Source organism: Manis javanica, chromosome 2 (assembly GCF_040802235.1).
Source record: "Manis javanica isolate MJ-LG chromosome 2, MJ_LKY, whole genome shotgun sequence".
In the NCBI taxonomy this organism is placed as follows: domain Eukaryota; kingdom Metazoa; phylum Chordata; class Mammalia; order Pholidota; family Manidae; genus Manis; species Manis javanica.
Window position 1 is genome coordinate 135,278,618 of NC_133157.1, and position 21,579 is coordinate 135,300,196.

Here is a 21,579-nt window from a genome sequence, read left to right on the forward strand (position 1 = left end):
GTGGATCCCTAACTTCTCCCTGTTGGCAAGACCCCTATATGAATTCAGCAAGGGCCCCCCTGAAGAACCATTATCCTCCTCACCCCAACACTCCTTCATTAAGCTCCGTCAAGCCCTTGTGGAAACCCCAGCTCTCCATCTTCCTCATTTGTTGAAGCCCTTCTCATTATACATCCATGAAAGGTCCAGTCAAGCACTAGGAGTCCTAGGCCAATATTATGGCCCATCCTTTGCCCCAGTAGCTTATCTCTCCAAGCTATCAGACCCAACAGTTCGGGGATGGGCCCCCTGCCTACGGGCTTTAGCCGCTGGGCAGCTCTTGCAGAAAGAAGCTTGTAAACTAACATTCGGGACGCCCCTTACCATTCTGTCCCCACATCACCTAAAGGACCTCTTAACCTACAAAAGTTTACAGAATCTCCCTCCCTCCAGACTCCTGACCTTACTATCCTCTTTCCTCCAAAATCCAGACATTTCTTTCCTCCCCTGCCCCCCCCCCGAATCCGGCTACTCTTCTTCCTCTACCCTACTCTCCTCATACTCCCTCGCATGATTGCCTGGAAGCCCTTCACAACTTCCTTCCGTGCCATTCCACGATCTCTGAAGGAGCCCTCTCACACTCCGACCTCATCTGGTTTACTGATGGGTCCTCCTTTAAACATGAGGGCACCCACTACGCAGGATACACAGTAGTCTCCCTCAAAGACGTCATCGAGGCACGAGCCCTACCCCCCGGTATAACCAATCAACAGGCCGAACTCATTGCAGCCACCAGAGCTTGCACTCTGGCCCGGGACACGTCTCTCACACTGTACACTGACTCCAAATACGTATTCCACCTTCTCTTGTCTCATGTGGTAGTATGGAAAGAACGAGGCCTCCTCACCACAAAAGGAAATTCCATCACTAATTCAGCCTTAATAACTAAACTCCTAGAGGCTTCACAACTCCCACACCAACTGGGCATAGTCCACTGCAAGTCACATCAAAAGGATGACTCCCCCATTGCAAGATGTAACAACAAAGCTGACAGAGTAGCCCGGTCAGTTGCCCTATCAGAAGACACACCAGACAACAATCTGTCTGCCCTTGCGGTTTTAGCCTTATCACAAGACACCCTCTGTTCCCAGGACAAAGAGTCCCTCTTCCGCTTCTTACATGATCTGTTCCATCCTAGCCCCCAATCCTTGATCCATTTTTTACAATCCTTTTTTTCTCTCTCTCCTAAAGACAAAACCCTACTTGACCAAATCACCCACAGGTGCACCATCTGCCAACACACTAACCCTAATAGGCCCGACCCTTCCCGGCTCATCAAGCAAGGGGTAATGTCCCCGCCGCAGACTGGCAAATAGACTTCACTAACATGCCCCCCGTACGGTGTACCAGATACCTACTCGTGTTAGTAGATACATTTTCAGGATGGGTCGAAGCTTTCCCCACCACTAACAAACGAGCGTCCGCGGTTGCCTCTATCCTCCTCACCCAGATCTTTCCTAGGCTAAACCCCTCCCCCCTCCAGCGCACTTCACTGTCTCTCTATCCACACCCCTACCTCCGGCTCTAAGACTTTTACGCAGCCGGGACACTTCTTTTGGTGTAATGGCAGTCTTTTTAACTCACTGCCTCCCAACTCCAGCACACCCTGCATTCTCGTCACCCTAATCCCACAGCTTACACTTTACCGCATGGCAGAGTTCCTTGAGCTTCAACCTCCTTTGCCCTTGCGCACAAGAAGGGCTGCTTTCCTTCCCATTATGGTTGGTATTTCCCTAGCCACCTCAGCCATTGGAGCAGGATTTTCAGGGGGAGCCTTGGGTCACTCTCTATGGGCAATTAGAGATCTCAACGCCAAACCTGAGGGGGCCCTGACATCCACTGCCGATTCCCTGGCCTCTCTCCAAAGACGGGTCACTTCGTTAGCTAAGGTCACCCTTCAAAACCGGCGGGCCTTAGATCTGCTTACAGCCGAAAAGGGCAGCACCTGTGTCTTCCTTCGAGAAGAGTGCTGCTATTACATCAATGAATATGGCATTGTAGAAACTGACATCACCAAACTCACCAACCTTGCCTCCAGTCTCCACTCTGCTTCCAATTCCAACCCATTCTCTTCAATACTAACAAACCCCTTCCTCACCTGGCTGTGGCCCACTGCAGGCCCCATAATAATCATTCTTCTCCCCTGTCTCTTCTTGCCTTGTAAAGTTTATCAAATCCCAAGTTGGTAAAATCTCTAATCAAACTTTCAACCAGCTTTTACTCAGGAACTACCAGCTTTTAGCCACAGAAGATCCCTCACCCTCATGTAACCTCCTCACCACACGCTGAGATGGACCCCTCTCCCCGCTGGAAACAGTTCCTGGAAACACTGGCCGCAGACGCCTGGCTTCTGGCACCCATATCCTCTTGGCACCATTGGAATCAACAAGTCCTCGACCTATGGTTACAGGGAACCTTCATTGATTTCCAACCTGAAGAAGTCCACATCTACTCGTCCTTACTGTGGGGAGTCCTATCAACCCTTTCCTCCGTAAGATGGCGAACTTCCTGCTTCTCTTCTGGGTCTTCGGTTCCCACCGGCGCCACCTGAAGCCCAATCACCTCTCACCCCCCTCCCAATCCCAGCACCTAGCCAATAGCCACCAGCCTCGTAGAAGTAACACCTCAATCACCTCATGCCCCTTCCTATATAACCCAGCACCTTTCCCTAATAAAGCGGAATTCTCCGGTGAATTGCTGCTGTGTCGCTCCTTCCTTTCAGTTTAATTCTTAATTTCTTAATCCTCATATCCATCTATAAGGGAAGCTCAAAGAGGCCAAGCCAAGTGCTCCAAGTTCCAAAGCTACGAAGTAGCAGAAGGAGATTTTTACCCAGGGGTGTCTGATGGGTAAGCACCTACTGAGACTGCCAGGGCAAAACTTTGGTATTTCCATGTTTTCTAGGAAACAAAGCATTGCATGAAGAAATGGATTTGTGCAAAACAATGCATCCACCTGCAATGCCGGAACATAGGCTCTAATGTCAAGTTCAATGACATCGTGTGGCAGGGACAGAATGAAGGTCAAACAGGAGGCCAAAAGTTCATCTTTGTATTGCTTCATTTTGACTGATACCTAAACAAGAAAGAAGAGAAAGACCGTGGTATGTACCTGAACAGAGCCTATGACTTGAAAATCAACTAAAAAGTATCTACCCTATTCTGGAATATAAAAAATGATCCTGTAGCTTTTATTTGACATGGTAACATTCATTTACAAATTAAGCACTGATCTCCAGGAAAAGTTCATTTGTTGAAGTACTTACATTATATGAAAAGCTAAAAAATCTATTGATTTTGAGTTCTCATCATTGAAATTATTTTAAGAAAACTCAAGTGTCCTTTGCACCAAAATGATTCCTGCTAGTATTTATTAATCCGTTAAAAAAACATCTAATTTCTTAATCCCTAATGACAACCTGGATTAAGTAAACCAATTTTTAGATAATGAGATCATTTATGATCACTAGAATTTTTTTCAACATACATTCATTTTTAAATAGCCTATGATAACAATGGATAAATCATTTCAAATTACCTCTTTACCAAATTTTGCAAACAAAGTAAAGCAAGAATATTTTTCTGAGTCCTCAGGAGGCTGTTTCTGACTCCTTGGACCAACTCCCTGTTAAATAAAATACCAAATTAGTGCAATGAACAATGGTAGGGTTATACTGTGTCCTAATTTGGCAACCTTCCTTCTGAGGGATAAATCCATTTCCACTTTGCCAAGGCCTTGTGCAGATGAAAAGGAAAATTAGCTCTGAAAACATTCCAGGCAGAGGACAGTGGAAAGCAGTGTGAGGTATGAGATGAATGGATAGTCAAAAGCCAGAGGCCTGGCTAAATCCATTTCTCCTTCCTTATCTTCCAAAACGCACACTTATATCCCAGAGACCCATCCATTCACCCTATAATTAACCAGACTGCTCATGACTGAATGGAGCCTTAGGTTCTCTAATCCAGTTATTCTCAAATTTCACGAGCCACCAGATCATCTGGGTGGCTGGTTAGCACAGACTGCTGAGCCTTGCCTCCACAGTTTCTGATTAGGTAAGTCGAGAGAAGGCATGAGACTTCCCAAGCAATGCTGTGCTACAGATCCTAGGACCAAGCCTCAAGGACCCGTTAATCTGACATAATCAGCCAGGTGGTTGTAAATCGGAACAGAAAATGCAATTAGCTTTTAAAGCATGTCATCCAATTGCCACTCACATTAACAGTTTTTAAAAATACAGATAATAAAATTAGATTTAAAAACTGCAGTATGTTATAACCTCATATTTTATACAGATACACTAATTTAATTGCACTTCACACATACTGGTTTTCTTTACAAATTGGAGGTTTATGCAACCCTGCATCAAACAATTCTACCAGCACCATTTTTCCTATAGCATTTGTTCACTTCTAGTCTCTGTGTCAGATTTGGTAATTCTTACCATATTTCAAAAATCTTCACTATTACTGTATTTGTTATGGTGATCTGTGATCAGTGATCCTCAATGTTATGATTATAATTAATACTGCACACTTAACAGACTATAATATAGTGTAAAAATAACTTATATGCTGGGACTTGCTTTATTGCGATATTCGCTTTATTGCAGTAGTCTGAAATCGAACCTGCAATATATCCAAGGTACGCCTACAATGCATTTATACAAGCTCAAACAACTAAAAAAACACAGAACACAGGAATATTTCATGTCCTCCAAAAAACACTTACCTCAAAATATTTTATTTTTTTGGCATTTCTCACAGCAATAGAAAGTAATTTGTAGAAACCACTAATGAGTGGCAACCGTGTAGACTGGACAATTAATTCATATGCAAATGAGTATACCCATGGCTCAAAAAATTCTACATGTTTCTCTGGAAGAATCTCTCTGTAAAAATAATTAAAAGCTTACTACAGAATTTTTATTATATAATACTTTTATTCAGCTTTGAAATTATATGGAACATAATCAAACAGGTCTGTGATTCCAGTTTTAACATTTTCAAGCATACCTATATTCCTTGTTTTCCATACCTAAGGATCTTTTAAATATAAAAAAAGATAAATTTAAGCTGGTACATTTAGATTCATTTTAAAGGTTCATATAAGTGATTTTAGATTTTAAGACTTTCATTTCTTATACCTATATGTTTTCCTTATATTATAGCCAATAACTAGTAATTTTTACTCTTAAATAATTAGAATTTTTTTAAAATACCTGCAAAATTCCACCAGGTTAATGAAAGCTGAAAAATCTTTTGGTTTAGCGGGATACAAGTTAGCAGCTGGATCTGAAGTCGGGATCACCCAAACACCAGTAGCTTCATTTTCATCCTTAAAAATCAGTTGTAACAAAACTAACATTGTACCATTCAATCATTCAACAAATAACTGACTGACTTCACAATCAAGACCTAATGCTATGAGGAAGAAATGCAAATGTGAGGAAAGTATAGATGGGCCCTCAAGAACTTACAATTTGACAAAAATAATCAATCTTGCAGAAAACATTAAATTAAAGGACACGTGGGAGGTGATAAAGTGATAAAAGAATGGTACGAATACAAAAATATGAAGGGGAGCTATAATTTCTTAAAGGAGAAGCAGAAATTATCAATAGTGACTTGGAAGTTTCAAAGTGAGAAACAGAAACAACAGTGTTAAGTAATATTAACTTAAAATTGACATACTGAATTTGTGTTACCAGATTCAGGGGGAAATGCTAAATAAGTAGTTAGAAATATGGAGCTGGAAACTATCAAGGAGGGTTGGAGACTAGATGTACTTGGGAAATGCTAACAGGTCACACCTGGCCTTTTGGAATGAAGTAAAAAGGGCAAGAAATAAAAGAGAAACAAAATACATGCAACAAAAATGATTAAGACGTGTAATCTAAAAAGTAGGTTTGTTGACTAACACAGTCCCAGCAGGTCCCTTTTCTGCAAGTTTTTAAATGAAATTATTTCAGACCTTCACAAAACAGAAAAAGCAAGAAAACACACATTGGTGTTCCCATTAACCAACATAAAAAATGAAATAAAGCTAATGTGACAAGTGGCCTTTTACTGTTTCCTTTATGTATCCTCTGCATTCCCTCCCTGTCATCTCCCCTGATCATGGCACTGCACTGAAGTACACATGCACTGACCCCAACAAGCATACTCTAGTCTGAGATCCCACAGCTGGGCTCAAATGCTATGTTTCCCACTGAAACTCAAGCCATTTGACACTTGTCTCATTATCATAGTTTTTTGATCTCCTCAAAGGAGATCACAGCAGCTCCTAGAGGCAGCACTAAACCATGACTTTTACCTGCACCGGGAAAGTGGGGTACAGGAAAAATGGAGGGTCATGCTCATTTTGCTGCCTGTTGTCTGTATCCTACTATCCCAGGAACACAGCAACCACTATATATCCAGTGTTTGGAGTTTCCTTAGCTAAAAACAAGACGAATACAAGTTTCCCTCTCCTACTGCAAAAAGCTACCTCTACAAAAAAGCAAGATTTGACTCTACCATTGCTAAGGAGTAAGTAACAAACAAGTCTCGTAAACAACTTAAAAATTGCTTTCAACGTTATTAAACATATACTAAATTACTTTTTGAACAATCTAGTAATAACATTTTCTATACATTAGGCTATTGAAATAGAAAATAATCAGCAAAACAGACTAAGGAGGAAGAAACCAATTAACTGTAACACTCTACAAATGTGCTATTTTCCCTTGATTATTTACATGCAAACAGAATTGGTATAAAAATGATGCAAAATCATTATTGACAAGAACTTCAAACCTCTTGTTCCCCAACATTCTGTTTTTCTAGTGAAAGATCCAATTTCTCAACAATCTTCAAAACTGATTTTACAAATTCATCATATAGCAAACGGTTCAGACTTTGAAGGGAGGAATTCACAACAAGAAAAGCTTCATCTGCTAAAAGAGAATCCTTTAAAACAAAGAAAAATAATAAACTTCAAAATTTGGTGTTAAAAAGCCTAAGTATTAAGTATTATGATGCATACAGACATACATGCATATTTAGATATAGAAACTACTATGTAAACTGTGAAGTTTTCAAGCAGCAAAATGTAGCCACCTCCCTAAATTATTAGGACATTCATTTAGTCAGATATGACTTATCCAGTCATGTCAAATAATTACTAGTACATAGGAGTCAATGAGAAGATTTAGGCCAATCCTTGTAAAAGCATTTACCCCAATTAATTTGTGTATATGTCTGTACATACATATGTATATTTACACATTTGTGTATTTGTGCTAATGCATGGTGTATACCTATACACACACACACATATATACACATATGCTCATACATACAAATGGATATATATATCCTCAGAATGAATTTAAAAGTATTATCCATCATTTCTTTAAAAGTGAAGGTATTCTACCATTCTAAAAATACAGGCCAATTATTGTGCCTATAATATCATGTATAAAGAAGAAATATTTAGGTAAAATTACTAACACTGTTATATACACTATTTTACCTCAATAAGAAAAGTAAAAACTCCTAAGATTTTCCACAGGACAGGAACCATTCACTGACAAAACTAGTTTTTCCTAGCCTATTAATGCTTTGTCAAAAACTGTTAAAACAGTGGCCAGACCTGGCTTAAAGTAGACATTAAAGAAACAACAGCTAGAAACACATTAGGCAGGAAGCTTTATTCTAGCCATAAATGATGTAAGAAATAGCTATCCACCATTCTCCTTCATATCGATTAAATCGAATGGATTTATCTTCATCTTTAACAACTAAAAATAGAAGAGCTCTTCCACAGTGATACTTCTGTTGTATTTTTGTTACCTAAGAGACTGTTAGAACAACTTAGAATCACCTCTATTACATGGCCACTTGAAGAAAAATGAGGACTCAGCTTCAGCAATTAACTTTAAGTGGAGTTCTATGATTTTGTTCCTGTTAACTGATTTTTCTCTAATTTCACTTTAACTGTTCTAACTTATACTGCTTTAATTTTTTATTACTTGAATTACATTTTAGAAAAACAACTGAAAGCTAGGAAAATCTAATTCTGAAATAAATAAGTCTTAATTGTAAAACTATGGAGACTGACAAAGGGGAACTAGGCTACTTTTAGATTTTAAAATTGTCATTTTTACCACCATCTGATCACAAGTCAAGAGGTTTCTAAAAAGGTCCAGATAGTCTTTGTACGTGGGCCCTTTCCACTTGCTGGTTCTGACTTCCACTGATGCACGGTGGTCTTCGGACTCCGCAAGCTGGGCAGGAAGACAACAGCCAACGCTTACTGACAGAGTCACAGAATAAGCACTGCTGCTAGAACTTTCTGATTTTCAGTTTTCTAAGCTAAAATAGCCACCAGTAGGAGACTAAATTTGACTGAGGAAGAGTATATTATGAAGCATTATAAAACAAATAAGCTAGAAAAAGTCATGATTTTTCTAACTGGGATTAAAATAGTGACACAGTAAAAAGTATTTCAAGGCAATATCCAAGGAATGTGTTATAAATCTTTTATCTCACTTTCTTAAGCAAGTCAATCTCTCATCTCATCCTATTTCCTGAAACTAAGATATGCCTCCCATAATACACTGAAGTATTTTGCCCTCAAGTTTTAAGACAAGAAACATTTTCCTTTTATAAAAATGTGTTTATAATAGTAAACTTACATTTAAGTATGTTTCTTAACTTAGGAGAAGTTCATTCACCAGAAAAAACAGAGAGGTAGTATGTCCTACACTTCAAACTTAAGGCATGGCTAATAACTAAAAAGACCGATTCTGTATATTTAACACACAAAAAAACGCCAGCAATGTTTCTAACTTTCAGCAAAACTGAAAAAGACTAATTTTCAAAACATTAGATTCAGAATTTACCTTTTGTAGGATCACTGGCTTAGAACATATTCTGATTAACCCCTGGTGCACTGAAAAAAAGCAAATGAGAACAAAAATAAAGGAAACACTTAAATATACAACCAAACACTCAACAAAAATGACAGCCATTGCTTTTGAACATAACCTTACCTCTCAAGTTTTTCTGTAAGTTTGTTAGTATCTTTAGGTTTACTTTTTGGAATATTAAGATTCTGAAGAAAGGGGAAAAAAAAGATCCAAAAAAAAAAAAAGGATAGAAAAGAAGACTTTTTTTTCACTAAAATATTAGTTCTCCAAGACACATCCAAAGATACAAAAGAATTTAGCAATCAGATAGTCACTATACCAAACATGTGGAGTATTCATCACTCATCATCACAGAAACAACAGTGAATTCCAGACTTACCTACAGTACTAACACAATTCCAGAGAACTGGTCCTTTTTCTGCTAAGGCTAGGAAAACTTTCACTATGGCTCTGCAACATACCAACTGCATTTTTGGACTATACCGCGGGAAGCTGTCTATCTGGACCACCATGAGATGTTCCAGAACTGGAGTATATATCTCAGGAACCTACCAGAAATGGAGAACTGAAAGTTAAGGAGGGAGTAAGTAAAAATAGGAATAATACACATATTCAAAGTAATTACAACTCAGATACATATTAGATCAATGAAAAAAACCCAGTTTTACTAGTTTGCTAATAAGCTTACCAGTTATTATTGTGATTGCCTACAAAAATCAGAGCAAAACTGAATACTTACAGTGCATTTCTATCCCAAGCAGTAATCTTAATCTTTTAGAAAGATAGAAAACAGTAAGAAATAATTTTTCCTGCTTTGGGTAACAAAAAGTCAAGTTCCATGACAATATTTCTATTGACACAAAATACTAATTAAAAATATCCACCTGATCAGAATGGTGCCTGTCCTGAATGCCTGCAACTCATACGACTCCATCATATCATTTAAACTAAGATTAAATAGTTAAAATTCTGCTCAGTTTAGTTAACTATTTCACTTACTGTATCGAGGAAGAGCAAGACACTTGCAATAGATTGGAGGAAGCTTGGCATTTGGTAAACGTAGTCATCAACAGTGTCTAGCTGGGTGAGGAACAACTGCTTGCAGCGCTGGATGAGCTCTACGTACATGAAGTCAACATCTTTTGCGTTTATTACCTTGCAAGGCTACAGGAAATGTAAAACGGAAGTTTTTTATCAATCTTATCAGTGTCAAATAATATTTAAGGTGGCATGTTAAGCCAAATGATTATAAATTGAAAATTAACAAGCTTTCTAATGGAGAATAGAAAATTTGTGTATCTTACAAAGATGTTTTTTAAATGATCTGTAATTATGTTCTAAATATTCATACGCAAAACATCTAGTGATTTTCAGCTACATTCTAGGCACTGTTTAGATGCCAGATATCAAAGACAAGTAAGTCCCTGCCCCCAGGGAGTCCAGTCACCCCAAGGAAATGGCTGGGAGGTAACCTCAAAGTTGGAACACACTACTACACTGTGCTATACACTGTGCCCAGGGCCATCTTTATAGGGCCCAACCTGACAATGCTACCTCCCAGCTCTGATTTTCCAAAGGCTACTTTGGACTTCACATCAAGTCTCACCATCATGAGAACCTGTGTTTATCTTTTAAAGGCTCTCCCTTTTTGTTTGTCTATCACCCTCTAGCCACAGTGCGAATATACCTAACTACAATAAACAAGTGAAGCTGATTAGACCAGCATGTACAAAGTTCAAAGTTTCCTGTTCTGAGCCTTCTCACATACAATTCTTCTGCCCTAAGTATATTCAAGAACCTAACAGAGACAAATGAAGATGGAGATTTTAAAAAAAGGTGGGGGGGGAGGGGGTCGGTAGACAGATCATTTGGAAGCAAACTCATTAAGTATCAGTGTAGAATGAGCAGTGAGAGTGGAAGGCGGGAGGGAAGGATTCTCACTTTGGGAAACAAGGGAACAGACACTGAGGGACAGATATGTAGAAAGCAAAGTAGCAAGTGATTCTTTCTGTGAAGAAGAAGTCATAGCGAACCATTAACAGGGAAATAACTATGGTTATTCTCAATATGCTTAACTAGACCTCTTTCTGCCACAAGAACTTCTCTTTCTAAAATGCTGAGTTACAGCAACTACAATTTTACTTCACAAGTAAGGGGCAGAAAGGCATAGTGGAAAAAAAGGTGTTTCTCATCTTCAGATTTGAATTATGTCTTGGGCCTGTCAGTTACTAACTGTGTGTCCTTTGACAAGTTACCTACTTTCTCTGGGTCTGTTTCTTCATTTGTAAAGTGAAATAATACTCCTAAAAGCTTGTAGGAAATGTGTGAGTATTGGAGATGATACATGAACAGAATCCTAGTACATAGCAGATACTGAAAAATTAAGTTAACAACAAAAATAATAATATTGTCACAATATTATTGTCACAAAAATGCAATAATTATATTCCCTTAAACACTCAAATGAAACTAAAAAGATATGGGTAAATTAATGACCATACTCCTGCAAAAAGTCCATATCCACGAATGGCAATGGATAAGTCCTTGCTGTTTGAATCCACATTCTTGATAATTCCATAGAACTGCTCCATAAAGTACTGCAGCTTACTTTTATGCATTTCTGCATCTTTTGCCACCATAAGAGAAACCTGCAATTACATATTTACTTGTTAAAAATATTTAATAGCAAAACAAAGGATCTGTACAAACATAAAGACTAAAATTATTTAGATATTATCAATGTATTGTCATAATTCCATATAGTTCCTTTCACTCTATTCATACCAACCACTGCTTCCACTTGCTTAGTCTCCATCAAGTACAGAAATGACATTCTCTTAAATAATAATTATATATAACATGTGATTCATTTTTTCCTAGAGAAAGGGTCTGAAAGAGACCAGGGAAATGCAGGAAAACATATGCACACACAGACACACACACACACAAAAGCAGATTTTAAATTAAGGCTCCCTGATGAAGTAGAAAGTTCTTTAGGACTCATCTGTGACTCACAAGGTGACACAGAGTTGTGCAGGCCCAGGGATCAGAAAGTGCAGAATTTATCAACAGACTGGGCGCCTCATTAAGGGCAACACAAAAGAGTTAAAAACAATCAGAAAGACCAAGCATCTCATTTTCAGAAAAATAAACTACAATCAATAAAGCTTAAATTAGGTGAGGCAAGGGAAGTAAGTATTTATTTGATAAGTAAGTAGGATCACTATCTACCAAAAAGTGGCAATAGCCTGAATTCAAGAACACAGTGTCAAAACATTCCCAATTTCAGGGCAGACTGTGAAAGACAAGAATGGAAAGAATCTAAGTATTTATGTCCTTCTAGGCACTTTGCTCCCCATTTACTTTACAAGAATGGGACATCATAAACACTGGTTCACAATTCTTTTCTCAAGCATATCATGAACATGTTACTGAAGAAGCACACAAACATCATTTTACTTAATTACAGAGTAGTCTTCATTGAATATACTATAATGTTTACACATTTGGAATTTCTAATTTTTTATTATTGTACTTTCAAGAAACATCCTTTTTAGCCAATTGTTTTCTTCATAGAGCAGCAAAAACTTGGAAACAATTATCCAACAGTAGACAACAGGTTAAAACATTTGACTCATAAATATAATGATCAGCTATGTTGCCATTAATAAGTAATCAAGTAGATTTCAATGTGCTAACAGGAAATACCCAATACTGTGGAAAATCTTAAGGCTACAGAAATTATGAATACTCCTTTTATGTGGAGATGTCTCTCTTTCTCCCTCCCCATTCCCACCCTCTGAAGGAAATTTTAACCGTTCATTCTCTGTACTCTCCTATACTGTTTTAATTATATGGTACTACTAACCTGCAATGTTTTTCACAAGAACTTTATATAAAGTTGAATTAAAAAAGAAAAATTTCTTTCCCACAAGAGTAATGTTTAAATTTAAAAATGCACATAAAATAGTCAAAGCAATAATGGAATGAAGGAAGAAGCTGGAGGGCACCCTCTACCTAATTTCAGGACATAACATAAAGCTACAGTAATCAAGACACTGAGAAACTGACATTAAGAGCAGATAAAAAGTGAACACAACAGAACAGGTCCACAAACAGACCCACACAAGAGGCCAACTGATTGTTGACAAGGGTACCAAAGTAAGTCAATGGAGAAAAAAGAGTCTTTTCAACAAACAGCGCCCAAACCAAAATATGGGAGAAAAAAAAAATCAACTTCAACCCTTACACTATGCACTACAACTAACTGAAAATGGATTATAGACTTAAACTACCTTCTTCCTTCTGGAAGAAAACCAGAAGGAAATGTCCACAAACATGGGATAGACAAAAAATTTCTTAAGTAGGACACACAAAGAGGAAGCAGATAGAAAATTGGTAAATAGGACTTAATTTTTTAAACTTCTGCCCTTTGAAAGATAGTATTAAAAAAATGAAAAGGTAAGAGAAAGAAAACTATTTGTAATATTTTTAGAAAAAGACTTACATCCAAATTATGTAGAGAACTCTTAAACTCATTAATAAAAATACACAATCTAATTTTAAAATGAGCAAACTAACTGAACAAATACTTCACAAGATATAAGAACTGGCTAACAACTACAGGCAAAAAAAGATCACTATCAACAGTTACCATAGGAATTCAAATTAAACTGCAATAGTATAACATCATACACCAAATAGAAGGGCTAATGTTAAAAAGAACAACAGTGCTAGGTGTTGATGAAGAGGTGGGGTGACAGATTCCCTTGTATTGCTGGTAGTAATGTAAAATGGCAGAGCCAGTTTGGAAAAGAGCTCAGCAGTTTCTATTATAGTCTAATACATACCTGCTATAGGACCAAGCAATCCCACTTCAAGAAATGAAAACTTGTCCACAAAAATATTTGGTCTCAAATATTCTTAGCTGTTTTATTTAAAATAGATCCAAACTGGAAACAACCCAACGCCCATAAACCAACTGCAGTATATCCTTACTACAGAGTATTACCTGTGCAACAGTTTAAAGAGGGCTTCACGGAATAACTGGCAAATTTAATAGCCATTTCAGCCCACTGGTTCAGGCAGTGGAGACAGGCACAGCAGCCGGGAAGCAAGAAACAGCTCTTTCCTCCCCCCCAGGCACCAATACCACTCCCCTGAGACCCCCGACATTGCTTCAGGGGCTGAGCAGCTGCAGAGAGTAGAGCTTCCAGACACTTGAGGGCGCCATACACAAATATAAAATGCCAAAGGAACCTGGTTCAGAGTAAAATTAATATAACCCCTGAGAAACATGACATGGACTACATGACTCTTCCTGAAAGGGAGTTCAAAATAAAAATCATTAACGTGCTAATGCAGGTATGGAAAGATATTCAAGAACACAGGAATGAGGTCGGAGATCCAATCGTTGAAGAGCACAATGGAGGGTATTAAAAGCAGACTGGATATGGTGGAGGAGACAATGAATGAAATAGAAAGTAGAGAAGAGGAATACAAAGAATCTGAGGCACAAAGAGAAAAAAGGATCTCTAAGAATGAAAGAATATTGAGAAGAAGAGAGAGAAAAAGGGATAGAAAGTGTTTCTGAGGAGGTAGTTGCTGAAAATTTCCCCAGTCTGGGGAAGGAGATAGTCTCTCAGGCCATGAGGAAACACAGATCTCCCAACACAATGGACCCAAGGAAGACAACACCAACATATATAGTAATTAAACTGGCAAAGATCAAAGATAAAGACAGACTATTAAAAGCAGCCAGAGAGAGAAATAAGATCACATACAATGGAATGCCCATCAGGCTAACATCAGACTTCTCAGCAAAAACCTTACAGGCCAGAAAGGAATGGCATGATATATTTAATGCAATGAAGCACAAGGGCCTGGAACCAAGATTACTTTATCTGGCAAGATTATCATTTAAATTTGAAGAAGGGATTAAACAATTTCCAGATAAGCAAATGCTGAGAGAATTTACCTCCCACAAACCATCTCTACAGACTATTTTGGAGGGACTGCTATAGATGGAAGTGTTCCTAAGGTTTACTAGCTGTCACCAGAGGTAATAAAACCACAGTAAAGAAAGTAGAAGAGCTAATTACAAAGTAAATGCAAAATTAAATTAACTATCCCCAAAGTCAATCAAGGGTAGACAAAGAATACAGAATATGATACCTAATATATAAAGAATGGAGGAGGAAGAAAAGGGAGGAGAAAAAAAAAAGAACCCTTAGATTGTATTTGTAATAGCATATTAACTGAGTTAAGTTAGACTCTTAGATAGTAAGGAAGGTAACCTTGAACCTTTGGTAACCACGAATCTAAAGTGTGCAATGGCAATAAGTACATACCTATTGATAATCACGCTAAATGTAAATGGACTGAATGTACCAATCAAAAGACATACAGTCACTGAATGGATAAAAAACAAGACCCATCTATATGCTGCCTACAAGAAACTGACTTTAAACCCAAAGACTAAAAGTGAAGGGATGGGAAAAGATATTTCATGCAACTAATAGAGAGAAAAAAGCAGGAGTTGCAGTACTTGTATCACACAAAATAGACTTCAAAACCAAGAAAGTCGCAAGAGACAAAGAAGGACATTAAATAATGATAAAGGGGTTAATCCGACAAGAAGATACAACCATTATAAATATCTATGCTGCCAACACAGGAGCACAACTGAATTAAAAGGGGAAATAGAATTCAATGCATTCATTCCAGGAGACTCCAACACTCCACTAACTCTGAAGGACAGATCAACCAGACAGAAAATAAGTAAGGACACAGAGGCACTGAACAACACATTAGAACAGATGGATCTAACAGACATCTACAGAACTCTACACCCAAAAGCAACAGAATACACATTCTTCTCAAGTGCCCATGGACCATTTTCAAGAAGAGATCATATACTAGGCTACAAAAAGAGACTCAGTAAATTCAAAAAGTTTGAAATTGTACCAAGCAGTTTCTCAGACCATAAAGGTATGAAAGTAGAAATAAATTATGGAAAGAAAATGAAAAACCCCACAAACACATGGAGGCTTCACAACATGCTCCTAAATAACCAATGGATTAATGACCAAATAAAAACAGAGATCAAGCAATATATAGAGAGAAATGACAACAATAATTCAACATTGCAAAATCTGTGGGACACAGAGAAGGCCATGTTAAGAGGAAAGTATATTGCAAAACAGGCCAACTTCAGGAAAGAAGAACAATCCCATACGAGCAGTCTAAACTCACAATTAACAAAACTAGAAAAGAAGAACAAATGAGGCTCAAAGTCAGTAGAACGAGGAACATAATAAAGATTAGAGCAGAAATAAATAAAGTTGAGAAGAATAAAACAATAGAATCAATAAAAGCAAGAGCTGCTTCTTTGAGAAATAAACAAAATAGATAAACCCCTAGACAGACTTATCAAGAGAAAAAGAGAGCCTACACACATAAACAAAATCAGAAATGAGAAAGGAAAAATCACTAAGGACAACACAGAAAAACAAAGAATTATTAGAGAACATTATTAACAATTATATGCTAAGAAACTGGATACCCTAGAAGAAATGGACAACTTTCTAGAAAAATACAACCTTCCAAGCCTGATCAAGGAAGAAACAGAAAATCTGAACAGACCAATTACCACCAATGAAATTGAACTGGTGATCAAAAAACTACCCAAGAACAAAACACCTGGATCAGATGGCTTCACCATTGAATTTTATCAAACATTTAGTGAAGACCTAATACCCATCCTCCTTAAAGTTTTCCAAAGAGTACAAGAAGAGGAAATATTTCCAAACTCATTCTATGAGGCCAGCATCACTCTAATACCAAAACCAAGCAACGACACCACATAAAAAAAGAAAATTACAGGGGCGGAGCCAGGATGGCGGCGTGAGTAGAGCAGTGGAAATCTCCTCCCAAAAACACATAGAGCTATGAAAATATAACAAAGAAAACTCTTCCTAAAATAGAGACCAGAGGACACAGGACAACATCCAGACCACATCCACACCTGCAAGAACCCAGCGCCTTGTGAAGGGGGTAAGATACAAACCCCGGCCCGGCAGGAACCGAGTGCCCCTCCACCCGGCTCCCGGCGGGTGGAAAGAAACCGGAGTGTTTTTTTTTTTCTGGCGAGTGCTTTTTGGAAGCCTTGAAGGGACAGGGACCCTGGTGCTAGGGAGGCAGGGCAGCAGGACCAGTGAGCAGGTGCATAGGACCGGCGCCTGAGGAAAAAAAAAAAAAAATCGGGTGTTTTTTCCTTTTTTTTTTTTTTTTTTTCTGTTCCCTCTCTCATTGTTGCTGTTCTTGTTTTGGTTTGGAGAGTGCTTTATGGAAGTCTTAAAGGGGCAGGACAGGACACTTAGACCAGAGGCAGGGAATCTTGGGATCTCTGGGCACTCTAATCCCCTGGGCAACAGGGAGCACAGAGGCCCCTTACGGAGATAAACAGCCTCCCGGCCGCTACCCGTCCAATGGGGCTCCACCACTTTGGAGGAGCAGCCCCAGCCAGGCCAAACCCACAGCAACAGCGGAGATAAACTCCATAGCAAACAGGCAGGTAGCAGAAGCCCTCTCTGTGCACAGCTGACAAGCATAAGCCACTAGAGGTCGATATTCTCCCAGGAGAGGAAGGCCACAAACCAACAAGAAGGGAAGCTCTTCCAGCGGTCACTCGCACCAGGTCTGCAAACTATCTCTATCACCATGAAAAGGCAAAACTACAGGCAGACAAAGATCACAGAGACAACACCTGAGAAGGAGACAGACCTAACCAGTCCTCCTGAAAAAGAATTCAAAATAAAAATCATGAACATGCTGACAGAGACGCAAAGAAAAATGCAAGAGCAATGGGATGAGGTCTGGAGGGAGATCACACATGTCAGGAAGGATATCACAGAAGTGAAACAATCCCTGGAAGGATTTATAAGCAGAATGGATAAGATGCAGGAGGCCATTGAAAGAATAGAAGCCAGAGAGCAGGAACGTATAGAAGCTGACATAGAGAGAGATAAAAGGATCTCCAGGAATGAAACAACACTAAGAGAACTATGTGACAAAACCAAAAGGAATAATATTTGTATTATAGGGGTACCAGAAGAAGAAGAAAGAGGAAAAGGGACAGAAAGTCTCCTTGAAGAAATAATTGATGAAAACTTCCCCAAACTGGGGGAGGAAATAATCGAACAGACCATGGAATTACACAGAACTCCCAACAGAAAGGATACAAGGAGGACAACACCAAGACACATAGTAATTAAAATGGCAAGGATCAAGGACAAGGAAAGAGTTTTGAAGGCAGCAAGAGAGAAAAAGGTCACCTATAAAGGAAAACCCATCAGGCTAACATCAGACTTCTAGACAGAAACCCTACAGGCCAGAAGAGAATGGCATGATATACTTAATGCAATGAAACACAAGGGCCTTGAACCAAGGATACTGTATCCAGCACGACTATCATTTAAATATGATGGCGGGATTAAACAATTCCCAGACATACAAAAGCTGAGGGATTTTGCTTCCCACAAACCACCTCTACAGGGCATCCTACAGGGACTGCTCTAGATGGGAGCACCCCTAAACAGAGCACAGAACAAAACACACAACATATTAAGAATGGAGGAGGAGGAATAAGAAGGGAGAGAAGAAAAGAATCTCCAGACAGTGTATATAACAGCTCAATAAGTGAGCTAAGTTAGGCAGTAAGATACTAAAGAAGCTAACCTTGAACCTTTGGTAACCACGAATCTAAAGCCTGCAATGGCAATAAGTACATATCTCTCAATAGTCACCCTAAATGTAAATGGACTTAATGCACCAATCAAAAGACACAGAGTAATAGAATGGATAAAAAAGCAAGACCCATCTATATGCTGCTTACAAGAAACTCACATTAAACCCAAAGACAAGCCTAGACTAAAAGCCAAGGGATGGAAAAACATATTTCAGGCAAACAACAGTGAGAAGAAAGCGGGGGTTGCAGTACTAATATCAGACAAAATAGACTTCAAAACAAAGAAAGTAACAAGAGATAAAGAAGGATACTACATAATGATAAAGGGCTCAGTCCAACAAGAGGATATAACCATTCTAAATATATATGCACCCAATACAGGAGCACCAGCATATGTGAAGCAAATACTAACAGAACTAAAGAGGGAAACAGACTGCAATGCATTCATTTTAGGAGACTTCAGCACACCACTCACCCGAAAGGATAGATCCACCGGGCAGAAAATAAGTAAGGACACACAGGCACTGAACAACACACTAGAACAGATGGACCTAATAGACATCTATAGAACTCTACATCCAAAAGCAACAGGATATACATTCTTCTCAAGTGCACATGGAACATTCTCCAGAATAGACCACATACTAGCTCACAAAAAGAGCCTCAGTAAATTCCAAAATATTGAAATTCTACCAACCAATTTTTCAGACCACAAAGGTATAAAACTAGAAATAAATTCTACAAAGAAAACACAAAGGCTCACAAACACATGGAGGCTTAACAACATGCTTCTAAATAATCAATGGATCAATGAACGAATCAAAATAGAGATCAAGGAATATACAGAAACAAATGACGACAACAACACAAAGCCCCAACTTCTGTGGGACGCAGCGAAAGCAGTCTTAAGAGGAAAGTATATAGCGATCCAGGGACACTTGAAGAAGGAAGAACAATCCCAAATGAATAGTCTAACATCACAATTATTGAAACTGGAAAAAGAAGAACAAATGAGGCCTAAAGTCAGCAGAAGGAGGGACATAATAAAGATCAGAGAAGAAATAAACAAAATTGATAAGAATAAAACAATAGCAAAAATCAACAAAACCAAGGGCTGGTAATTTGAGAAAAATAAACAAAATAGATAAGCCTCTAGCAAAACTTATTAAGAGAAAAAGAGAATCAACACAAATCAACATAATCAGAAATGAGAATGGAAAAATCACGACAGACTCCACAGAAATACAAAGAATTATTAAAGACTACTATGAAAACCTATATGCCAACAAGCTGGAAAACCTAGAAGAAATGGACAACTTCCTAGAAAAATACAACCTCCCAAGACTGACCAAGGAAGAAACACAAAAGTTAAACAAACCAATTACGAGCAAAGAAATTGAAATGGTAATCAAAAAACTACCCAAGAACAAAACCCCGGGGCCGGACGGATTTACATCGGAATTTTATCAGACACACAGAGAAGACATAATACCCATTTCCTTAAAGTGTTCCAAAAAATAGAAGAAGAAGAAATACTCCCAATCTCATTCTATGAAGCCAACATCACCCTGATACCAAAACCAGGCAAGGACCCCACCAAAAAAAAAAATTACAGACCAATATCCCTGATGAATGTAGACGCAAAAATGCTCAATAAAATATTAGCAAACAGAATTCAACAGTATATCAAAAGAATCATACACCATGACCAAGTGGGATTCATCCCAGTGATGCAAGGATGGTACAACATTCGAAAATCCATCAACATCATCCACCACATCAACAAAAAGAAAGACAAAAACCACATGATCATCTCCATAGATGCTGAAAAAGCATTTGACAAAATTCAACATCCATTCATGATAAAAACTCTCAGCAAAATGGGAATAGAGGGCAAGTACCTCAACATAATAAAGGCCATATATGATAAACCCACAGCCAGCATTATACTGAACAGCGAGAAGCTGAAAGCATTTCCTCTGAGATCGGGAACCAGACAGGGATGCCCACTCTCCCCACTGTTATTTAACATAGTACTGGAGGTACTAGCCATGGCAATCAGACAAAACAAAGAAATACAAGGAATCCAGATTGGTAAAGAAGAAGTTAAACTGTCACTATTTGCAGATGATATGATACTGTACATAAAACACCCTAAAGACTCCACTCCAAAACTACTAGAACTGATATCGGAATACAGCAAAGTTGCAGGATACAAAATTAACACACAGAAATCTGTAGCTTTCCTATACACTAACAATGAACCAATAGAAAGAGAAATCAGGAAAACAATTCCATTCACCATTGCATCAAAAAGAATAAAATGCCTAGGAATAATCCTAACCAAAGAAGTGAAAGACTTATACTCCGAAAACTATAAGTCACTCTTAAGAGAAATTAAAGGGGACACTAATAAATGGAAACTCATCCCATGCTCATGGCCAGGAAGAATTAATATCGTCAAAATGGCCATCCTGCCCAAAGCAATATACAGATTTGATGCAATCCCTCTCAAATTACCAGCAACATTCTTCAATGAATTGGAACAAATAATTCAAAAATTCATATGGAAACACCAAAGACCCCGAATAGCCAAAGCAATCCTGAAAAAGAAGAATAAAGTAGGGGGGATCTCACTCCCCAACTTCAAGCTCTACTACAAAGCCATAGTAATCAAGACAATTTGGTACTGGCACAAGAATAGAACCACAGACCAGTGGAACAGATTAGAGACTCGACATAAACCCAAACAAATATGGTCAATTAATATTTGATAAAGGAGCCATGGACATACAATGGCAAAATGACAGTCTCTTCAACAGATGGTGTTGGCAAAACTGGACAGCTACATGTAGGAGAATGAAACTGGACCATTGTCTAA

At 38.3% G+C, this 21,579-nt stretch overlaps 1 protein-coding gene across 4 annotated transcripts in view; it reads right to left on the reverse strand.

Annotated features, from left to right (window-relative positions):
- PRKDC (protein kinase, DNA-activated, catalytic subunit) overlaps nucleotides 1-21,579 on the reverse strand; it is a 219,990-nt gene that overhangs the window by 182,700 nt on the left and 15,711 nt on the right. For all 4 annotated transcript variants that reach the window (XR_012128154.1, XR_012128155.1, XM_073229489.1 and 1 more), the window contains 10 exons: nucleotides 11,452-11,598; nucleotides 9,950-10,114; nucleotides 9,330-9,498; nucleotides 8,924-8,973; nucleotides 8,186-8,305; nucleotides 6,834-6,986; nucleotides 5,258-5,373; nucleotides 4,768-4,927; nucleotides 3,577-3,663; nucleotides 2,995-3,114 (listed from right to left, as the gene is read on the reverse strand). Coding sequence is in view for 2 of the 4 variants with exons in the window: in XM_073229489.1 (XP_073085590.1) it covers nucleotides 2,995-3,114; nucleotides 3,577-3,663; nucleotides 4,768-4,927; nucleotides 5,258-5,373; nucleotides 6,834-6,986; nucleotides 8,186-8,305; nucleotides 8,924-8,973; nucleotides 9,330-9,498; nucleotides 9,950-10,114; nucleotides 11,452-11,598 (1,287 nt within the window). In the remaining 2 variants the exon portion in view is untranslated. The remainder of the gene's footprint in view (nucleotides 1-2,994; nucleotides 3,115-3,576; nucleotides 3,664-4,767; nucleotides 4,928-5,257; nucleotides 5,374-6,833; nucleotides 6,987-8,185; nucleotides 8,306-8,923; nucleotides 8,974-9,329; nucleotides 9,499-9,949; nucleotides 10,115-11,451; nucleotides 11,599-21,579) is intronic.